The sequence below is a fragment of the Thermobia domestica genome, chromosome 14 (genome assembly GCF_964235325.1).
Source record: "Thermobia domestica chromosome 14, izTheDome1.hap1.1, whole genome shotgun sequence".
Lineage (NCBI taxonomy): Eukaryota > Metazoa > Arthropoda > Insecta > Zygentoma > Lepismatidae > Thermobia > Thermobia domestica.
The window spans coordinates 15,219,914-15,230,568 of record NC_137467.1 but is presented as its reverse complement, the minus strand read 5'-3'; the positions used below and the strand labels follow the sequence as shown (position 1 = coordinate 15,230,568).

General features: G+C 37.2%; 1 protein-coding gene across 5 annotated transcripts in view; it reads right to left on the bottom strand.

Annotated features, from left to right (window-relative positions):
* Positions 1–2,819: 2,819 nt before the first annotated feature.
* Positions 2,820–10,655, bottom strand: part of LOC145669542 (uncharacterized) — a 505,866-nt gene continuing 498,030 nt past the window's right edge. For 4 of the 5 annotated variants that reach the window (XM_081737727.1, XM_081737730.1, XM_081737731.1 and 1 more), the window contains 2 exons: positions 9,722–10,111; positions 2,820–3,124 (listed from right to left, as the gene is read on the bottom strand). In XM_081737727.1, coding sequence (XP_081593853.1) covers positions 3,040–3,124; positions 9,722–10,111 — 475 coding nt within the window. In that variant the 3' untranslated portion in view covers positions 2,820–3,039. The remainder of the gene's footprint in view (positions 3,125–9,721; positions 10,112–10,655) is intronic. The other variant, XM_081737728.1, reaches the window with a different exon arrangement.

Below are 10,655 nucleotides of genomic sequence, written 5' to 3'. Positions count from 1 at the left end.
TTTATTATTTTCTCAACGTTTATAACCTATTCCTATAAACACCTATATTTCCTACTCCTAACAACCTCCCGGGGCTTCCAAAAAAATCCTTTTATCTCTTCTTTCTTCTGAATTCATGTCTCTTCTTTGTGCCCTTTAACTGTTGCTCCATTATGATTATTCTCTTATTCATCCAAGATACTAGTTCTTTGAACACATATTGGAAAACCTCCTCCTTCAAACCTAAGATCTGGTCTTCCATTAACTTAAATTCCTGATGCTTTTACTTGTTTATTTTTAGTAGTGTTCCCTGTACACACTTCTTTTTCTCCTGCTATCACTTTCTTCTTCTTCCGATCTGAGAATAATACTATCACTATTTTGCTTGGAATCGATCAAAGGTTCCTTTACCTGATCAGCTATAAGATTATAATAACTTTTGTTTGCTTTCAATTTCATTTTATGGTCTTTCTGTTTAGAATTGTGTCTAGTAAATGTTTTTCTTTTTGTGTACTCCTCCATTTTAATAACTCTATCTGCATCTTAATTACTAGATAATCGAGCAGAGGTTACCGGTTTAATTTGAAATGAACTCTGTATAAATCTCAACAACTCCTGTAGACAGCATATCATCAGTATTAGGATGTTGATAATGTAACGTATCCAAAGGTAACACTTGAAACAAATCTTGTACATTATTTCGTTCTAATATTGCGGTACTTTTTACATCGTCCTGTGTTAACTTTACATTGCTGTGAACAACTTGAACATCAGCAGCATCAGAATCATTAAATTGGAGTTCTTTAATTTCTCCTTCTTTAGACTGCACAACACAGGCATTAACAAAGTAGTGTAAACATTTAAAACACCTTTTTCCAACAGCAGGACATTTTTCTTTAGCATGTCTATGCAAACAACTTCCACAGAACTTAGACGTAAAGTCTGATGAAGATGTATATCCCGGTGAACGCTTTTTCATTAGAAATTATTAGTAAGATAGGAAAGTTAATTAAAGTAATACTTTGTTTCCCTGAAGGTACCAAAAATAAACATACCTAACATTCACGACATCCTCATCTTCCGCCCCGCTGCGACGGCGTTTGACCCCAGTTTGAACTCGTAGAGCATACACGCCCTAATGTCGCTATGTAGAGCTCCTATATTCACTCTGTCCTTACGCAAGTTCCCGGTGTAACTGAACTGCCACAAGCAGGTAATATGATACGTTGGATATACCCACATCAACAACAGACCTTCACCTGAACTCCATTCGCATTCAACTTACGGTGTGAGAGCCAATTGAATACAGACATCCACGAAAAGAAACAGAACTTTCTTGATTGCCTTTACAGAAGTGGAAATATTTGAGGATTTCAAGTTTTTCACATACACACTCTAAAGTATTCCCAGTTCTACAAAATACGCAGCTACATTTTTTCTAAGTTTTGTGGGATTTTCTGTAAATGGACAAGAATCATTTTGGAACTAGACGACTCATATATACAGGGTGGCCCAAAAATAGGTATGCACCCCTGCATTGATTAAGTGTAACATTCTAGCTTATACGTTTATTTGCTTCGGCTGTTCCGAACTTAAGATATAAGTTAAAAAAAAAAAAAACATTAAGATCAAATGATAAAGAAACTAAGTCTACCTGATGAGTAACAATAAAAAATGATATAAAAAGCAATGAGTTAATCAGTACGTGAATGTATACCTACTTTTGGACCATCCTGTATATATACCGGGTGAGTCATAATGATGTTCCCGAATTCATTAATTTATTATTCGAACAGTAACAAGCTTTTCTTGCCAATATGTTTTTTTTTCTTGAATATAATCTCAAAAAACTTTTTTTTTCCTCTTTCTCTCTTGCACGTCCACCAGGAGGCAGTTTAGTTGAAATGAGCAATATTACTTCTACAGGCTACAAAGCCTTGTGTGTGCTTGATTTTCACGCAACTAAGTCCGCTGTGCAAGTTAAATGGCATTTCTGTGGAAAATTTAGGATATTTGTGCCGCCACTTGTTATAACGTTGGTTGAATTGTGTGAGCGCATCACTGCATCTGTGGCCGATGTCGGCCCTGGCATGCTACAAAGAGTTTGGAAGGAACTTGATTAAAGACTAGATGTGTGTCGTGTAATTCGTAGATCGCATATTGAACATTTGTAATAAGGTAGAAAGAACTTTTTGAGTTGATTAATAAGTGTGTAATTTCTGCTTACATACGTTATTATTATTATTATTAACAACAACAACAACAACAACAACAACAACAACAACAACATCATCATCATCATCATCATCATCATCATCATCATCATCATCATCATCATCATCATCATCATCATCATCATCATCATCATCATCATCATCATCATCATCATCATCATCATCATCATCATCATCATCATCATCATCATCATCATCATCATCATCATCATCATCATCATCATCATCATCATCATCATCATCATCATCATCATCATCATCATCATCATCATCATCATCATCATCATCATCATCATCATCATCATCATCATCATCATCATCACCACCACCACCACCACCACCACCACCACCACCACCACCACCACCACCACCACCACCACCACCACCACCACCACCACCACCACCACCACCACCACCACCACCACCATCATCATCATCATCAATAATAATAATAATAATAATAATAATAATAATAATAATAATAATAATAATAATAATAAAACAAAACAAAATAAAATAAAATAGCCTATTCCTATATATTCGCCTATATATTCCTACACTATTTAACAGACTTCTTATGTAAGAAACAAAAGAAAAACAAACTACTAAAATGCATTTTTTTATTACATGCCTGTACAAAACATAATTTCATTTCTTCATTATAAAATTATATCACAAATGGTCTGTAACAAGCTCCTCGACATACATTTAAAAGCACAAAAAAATATCTAAAATATTACAATAGTTCTTTTTATACATCTAAAAACAAGATAAACATAATTATATTATTTTCCTTTTCCTTTTTTTCTTTCTTTTTTTTAAAGCATTATCTTGGTGACGAAGAACGTAATGGTGGAGAAGAAGTGGGAGAGCAGGAACCACTGCCCTCGTGCAGTCTTAAAGTTAAAGAGCTGGAAAAGAAAGAGAAAAAAATATTTTAAAATTGTATAGAACTACGAAAAAAAATATAGATCATAGAACACAGAATAAGTTTTTCCTATATCTATACCTTAAGAAATATAAGAAATCCTCATATAAAGAAAATATTGCATATACAGGGTGTTTCAAAACAATACCGACAACGTCTGGGAGATGATTCCTGAAACCAAGATAAGACAAAAAGTATAGACCAATCGGGGTGCACAAATGCTTCCTTTCGGAGTTACAGGCTGCTGCCGAAAAAATTAATTTTAAAGATCTATTGCCCCAAAAACTACGGGACCTACCGTACTCGGGTTAAGTGTCGTAGAAATTAATATGTGCGCTATTCAAAAATATATGTTTCAGAATCCTAACGTACTCACGAAGCAAGTTTTATAGAGCGAGTTTGGTTACGGGCATATAATTTGAAGTACTCTCCTACTACCTCTATACATATTGTTGCGGAAATACCACAGGATTCTGAAACTTATATATTTGGATAGGGAACATAGTACTTCCTAAGTGAAGTCCTGACCCGACTACGGTAGGTCCCATACTTTTGGAGCTATGAACCTTTAAAGTTCATTTTTCATGTTTTCGGTAGCCTATAATTCCGAAAGGAAGTATTTGTGCATCCAAGTTGGTCTATATTTTCCGTCTTATCTTGGTGTCAGGAATCACCTCCCAAACGTTATCGGTGTGCTTTTGAAACACCTGTATAAATTAGTTAATAGCATACAGTATTTAATAACCAAGAGCTTTTACAGCAATTATACTCTAATATCAATAATAATAATAATTTAGAACGAGATAAACATTCTATTGTAAAAAAGTTAATACAATATTACATCAAAACTCACCACTCGTGAGAATTACAAGACAATATAATATTTTAAATAAAGATAATTCAAGTACTGATTTTACTATGTTATGTCTATGTTTCTATGTAATTCATATCTCAAATAAAAAAATGTCTTTATAAAGATAAGTAATCAGCACGAAAAAGAACTTCTCACAATTTTGTATTTTATTCTCTTATCTACTGATATACGTACTAACTATGTATATATAACTAACTCTATGGCCTATAGAACCCGGCCGCGTTCAATGCCGCCTTCACAAAAGCTCTCCACTGACTTCTATCCTTAGCTAAGTGCATTCAGTTTCTACTTTGTATTCCTCTCTCTGCGAGATCCATCTTAATATTGTCCTCTCATCTGCGCCTAGGTCTTCATAATGGTCGTTTTCCGATTGGTCTTACAGTCAAGATGTTGAAAGCGTTTCTACTTTCTTCCATCCTAGCTACATGACCTGCCCATCTAAGCCTTCTAGACTTGACGACCCTAACAACGTTGGATAAATCGTATAAATTATGTAGTTCCTCGTTATGAAGTTTCCGCTATTCCCCATTCCCGTTTCTCTTGGGTCCGAATATTCGTCTCAGGATCTTGTTCTCAAATACTTTCAGTCTATGTTCTTTCCTCAGAGTAAGCGACAATGTTTCGCAACCATACAGAACAACAGGCATGATTATCGTTTTGTATATTTTAAGCTTCAAATTCCTCGACAGAATTCGCGGACGACAAGAGATTTTGAACCGAATAGTAACACAAATTCCCTGCTTTCAGTCGACATTTAATTCCTTCGTGAATATGATTTTCGTATGTTAACACTGATCCTAGATATTTGAAACTATCCACTTTATCAAAAGTATTATTTAATATTTTAACGCATCCATAATTTGCCGTATTACGGTCCCGACGCACTTCCATATATTTAGTTTTCTCTGCATTTACTTCTAAACCCATGTCCCTGCAAGCGTTTAATAAGATCTCAGCATTTCTTTCTATTGTTCTCCTATCAGCCCCTATTAAATTTACATCATCAGCATATGCCATAACCTGGTGAATACCGTTCAACTCTAGGCCCTGGTTGCTATCTTTGATTTTTCTGCTAACTATGTTTTCTAATTGATTTGCTAACTATGTATATATACTATATAATATTACGTTTCCCTTTTTATTTTTTCCTCATTTTCATTTTCCAGATTTCCTTGCTGTGCATTTTAGTTTGCATTATTATTATTATTATTATTATTATTATTATTATTATTATTATTATTATTATTATTATTATTATTATTATTATTATTATAGATACGTATCATTTTGTATGTATTATGCAATTTTAATTTCATCCTTATATATTGTAATACCTATTGTAAAAGGAGCAACACCTCTGTTATAGATGAGAGATTAAATAAATAAATAAATAAATAAATGCTCTTTGTAAACCGCGTTTGTGGCGTTGCAACTGATAGTATTTCAGCCAGAGATATACAAAGTCGCGAGCCTGGTTTTCAGACTCAATCGACCTCGAGTTTAAATAAATGAGCCCGAACCCTTAGTGGCCGTGACCCCATTGAATATAGCGAGCCTGAACTGAAGCGAGTATACAAATCTAGGATAATAAACTGAAGCGAGTATACGAATATCTGGGACAATAATAAACTGAAGCGAGTATACGAATATCTGGGACAATAATAAACTGAAGCGAGTATACGAATATCTGGGACAATAATAAACTGAAGCGAGTATACGAATATCTGGGACAATAATAAACTGAAGCGAGTATACGAATATCTGGGACAATAAAAAACTGAAGCGAGTATACAAATATCTGGGACAATAAAAAACTGAAGCGAGTATACAAATATCTGGGACAATAATAAACTGAAGCGAGTATACGAATATCTGGGACAATAATAAACTGAAGCGAGTATACGAATATCTGGGACAATAATAAACTGAAGCTAGTATACGAATATCTGGGACAATGATAAACTTAGGCGAGTATACGAATATCTGGGACAATAAAAAACTGAAGCGAATATACGAATATCTGGGACAATAATAAACTGAAGCGAGTATACGAATATCTGGGACAATAATAAACTGAAGCGAGTATACGAATATCTGGGACAATAATAAACTGAAGCGAGTATACGAATATCTGGGACAATAAAAAACTGAAGCGAGTATACGAATATCTGGGACAATAAAAAACTGAAGCGAGTATACGAATATCTGGGACAATAAAAAACTGAAGCGAGTATACGAATATCTGGTACAATAAAAAACTGAAGCGAGTATACGAATATCTGGGACAATAATAAACTGAAGCGAGTATGGATCTGATGACATGGGAGTCAATGAGAGCAGTGAGCGGGAACCATATTTGTTAGTGACGACGAGTAAGCTTCCATTGGAGAACGGTCATCTCTGATTTTGGCAGAGAAAAGCACACTGCTATTGTAGCTCGAAATTTAATAACGCGTCACAGTGCAGTGACTGTTTACACAAAATGCGGATGAAAACCTCAACAAATGTTTAAAAGAGAATGAAAAAATATTCAAAGTTTAGAGAAAAACTAAAACTGTCACTGACATACTTAAATGTGATTGACTGTGTGTACGTAAGAATTATGTATATACCAGGGACGCACCACAGGAAAAGGTGAGAATGGAAGGATCGAAGATTTCGCGCGTGTCCTTCTTGGTCTTCAGTTTTCACTAAAAACAATTAACACAGTTATTAACTTCTTTACTAATTTATTTATTTTTGTTTTTTAAGCCTTTGTCTCCTATAAGATACTACTTTTTATCTTGACTTATTATTTCCTCGCTCTCTAGCCAAACAACTTCACCTCAAAAGTAGTTTGAATTGTTTTACTAAATTTCACTTTTAACCTACTCACACCATCACGTGTTTGTAAAACCAATACGAAATTATATTTCTTTTATTTCTGTTTTTACTTCCACCCCTCTTGTCTGATGAAACATCAGAGAAAGAGCTTTTGATAGGAACTAATTTAATTTGTTTTATGAAATGAAGGAAATATTCTATAGAAAAAGTAAAAAAGATAACGTTTGGTTGGTTTATTTTTAGTTTAACGTTCCCTTTCAGCGCCGAGGTTAAGTGAGACACGGACCTACAGGTTAACGTGGGATCCAATCTACAACGAGTTCTTGCCAGAAATTGAATCCGGGCTCCCATCTTAATTACAAGGCGCATCCAGATTGTAACACTCCCACGCGTCCCAATAGCTAGGAAACCGTATGTTGCGCGAAGCAACTGCGTGCACGTGAGAGAGTAAGGTTTTAGCATAGCGCATGCGCCATCGGAACTTTCCTAGTGCTCTCAGTAGCGTTGTGGCAGTGGTTGAAGACGGACGTTGCTATTCCAGCTCCCGTCGCGCCTGTTGTTCAAGAAGTTGTGTGCCAAATGGGTGCCGAAGCAACTGACTCCAGAACACAAAGCCAGGCGCATGAGGTCTGCATTGACATTTTGCAACGATACCACGATGAGGGAGAAGAGTTTCTAGACCGGATCATTACAGGGGATGAAACGTGGGTTGCTTACAAAACTCATCATGCACACTTTAGCGTCCTGCTGCAAACTGTCTACACCAGCAACGCATCATCTGCTTGCTCATGATGTTAGGTCCATAGACCTGGCACAGCTGACGATGGATTTCAATCAGCAAAATGCCCTGTGCATTCAAAAACTATCACTGCTCGCACTTCATATGCGGCGGGAGCTGGAATAGGAACGCCCATCTTCAACCACTGTCATGACGCTACTGAGAGGAGTAGAAAAGTTCCGCTGGCGCGTGCGTCATGCCAGGACCTTACTCTCTCACGTGTACGCAGTCGCTTCGCGCCACATACGGCTTCCTAGTTATTGAGACGGTGGAAAAGTTACTTTCTGGATGCGCCTCGTATTTAGCTACAAGAGCTCAAAAACTCCCTCGTGGTTACGTGGTTAGCATATGTGCCTTCGGGGCGTAAGACCCGGGTTCGATTGTCGGTAAAAGCTCATGTGCTTCGGATCCCACGTTTAGCTGTAGGTCCAAGCCTCAAACATCTTTGGTGTTGTACGGCACGCTAAATTCCAATCAGAGAGAGCGCTCAAAAGGAAAATGAACAGTTTAGAATACTAGTAATGTAGTACATAGGTCAAATGTACTCTCAATAAATATTCTTAACTCCACAATTATATAAGCATCGAAGTTTTATAGCTGCAATGCTCGCTACTGAGAAATCTAAAAGGTATTAATGTCCTTCTAGCTAAATTTAAATGATACGTCATTACATACTGTGTCTAGTATTACACTAAATTCGAATATAATGCTCCAAACTACGGCAAGCCAGCACTACTTTTAAGTTTTTGAAGAGCCGCATCTTTTACTCTACTGCCGCAATAGCGCCGTAGATACATCCTAGTGTAATAATGTATTTAACAGATATATATTTTCTGTATTGGGAGAAAAGAGAAAAAACTATTATAGTTCAACTATCTACTCTCAGATGTCGTTCTTGTAGTGCAATTAAGCTTTAGCCTACTCAGCTTAACAAACGTATTCACTCGTTGAAAGCGACGTTATGACTCTAGCCTACTCTCTGTTACAGCACTGACCTGCCACTGGGAAAAACACTTTGAAATTGGACTTCAGGTACGTTCTCACTCCAACAAGACTTCCCAGAATGCATACCATTTTGAGTATCAATTGAACGTGGTAGGATTGAACGCTGTGGACGACTTATATTTGGGTTCCAGCGAGGTTTCTGAATAGCAGCTGGACACATGTCTTTATTAGTAGGAGCAGTGACTGAATATTGTACAAATGCAGAGTTTTGATTATCATTATTTACAGGACGACGAGTCATATGGTTGCAGGTGTATCGTGGCGCTGACTGTGAACGCATACAGCGCCTCGGTGACTGTGACATCCCATTCTCTACAAATTGCGCCGACGCGTTCTCAGCCGCTTCTCGATCTTTACTAGAAGTGTGACATTTAGGAGAACAATGTCTTCGAAGAACGGAACCATAATCACTTCCCCGTGCGAAACCTTTGGCAGCAAGGGCTGATGCATGTGATAAATTAGATCTGATTGATTCTCGCAATTGGTTGGATGCGTCAAATGAACCTGAACCGTCGGGAGCATTAGGATTCCTCGAGCATCTTTGAGACGAAGCACAACTGTGTCTCTGAGAATGCATTGAATTCTCGTTGTCTGGCATATTTGATCTTTGTGGAGTACTAGTCTCAATATCAGATGGGAATGGCCAATGCACACTTTTTTCTGACGAAATCGAGCCTTGTCCGCGGATATGAGATCCTCGCTGATAACTTTCATCCGTGAAATTGAGAGGTGATAGTGCAGACTCAACACCTTGTTGTTCTTCAGTATATACCTGAAACTTTTGGCTTCCTGTTGGCAAATGTGAATACGCAAAAGACTCTTTACCTGAACCAGTGGAGGGACTTCTTTCTCTACTCGACCTTCGCATGTATCGATTCATATAATGCTTGCATGTACAGTTCACGCCCGTACCATGACAACCTTTGCAGGATTTTGAGCATATATGTTGACCAGCGACGCATCTCGCATTAGAATCTGATTTTTCCGACGTGTAAGGGATCATTGAATCGCCAGGTATAGAGCCTCCCTGTCTAACCAGTTGCCAATCACGCCTGGACACATGAGTGTGTCCAACACCGGGTTCTGAATTGAGGACGTACCTTTCGTCATCAGGGGAAATGGATCTCTGCCTGCTTGGTGCCTCTCTCACGGAATCCCTTGAGCCTACTCTTTGTTGTCCGAAATTCTCAGGAGTTTTAGAATCATCCCGAGTAAAAGTACGGGATCTTTCCAACGGTTTTGGCCTCTCAGGACTTCGGCTTCTGCTTCTACTTCTCCCTTCCTCCGACAACGACGGTCTCTCCATCTCACTTCTAACACTGGATGTATAATGAACAGGAACTGGAGACGGGGAAGAGGATTTTCCAGCTACGGATTCCTTGGCTCTCACAAATCTTTCGTTCGTCAATTTCCTTTGCAGATCTTCTATCTGACGAGCGTACTGCGATGTCAAGGCTTGTAAACGAGCTGATTCTAATTTTTCTTCTGACCTTGAAACAAAATAAAACATTCAGAAAATATATAATTGTTACAACGGAACAGTATACACTATTGACAACGTTTTAATTTACGTACATATAAAGTGTTACAGATTGCATCTCACTCATCTATGTATTTGCTTTTTTTTATATATCACTACGTATTACGAGCGGTGGTTATATTTAGAAACAATTATAAATGAAGGGTAGAGGAGAAAAACACGCTAAATCACTTTCGTAAATTTTTCAGGAGAGCGGTTTTAAAGCATGGACTAAGCGGGTTCTTCCTTATATGTTTAAACACAAACAAACTATTTGCTGTGCAAAACAATATATTCACATAAAAAACTACATACGTGTTACAGTTTCGCCAACTAACATTTTGGCTTCATCAGACACTATCTCAGAGATAGTGTCTGATGAAGCCAAAATGTTAGTTGGCGAAACTGTAACACGTATGTAGTTTTTTATGTGAATATATTGTTTTGCTCAGCAAATAGTTTGTTTGTGTTTAAGTATATACAAAGCAAAGCTTCTACTTATGGAAAATATTCCT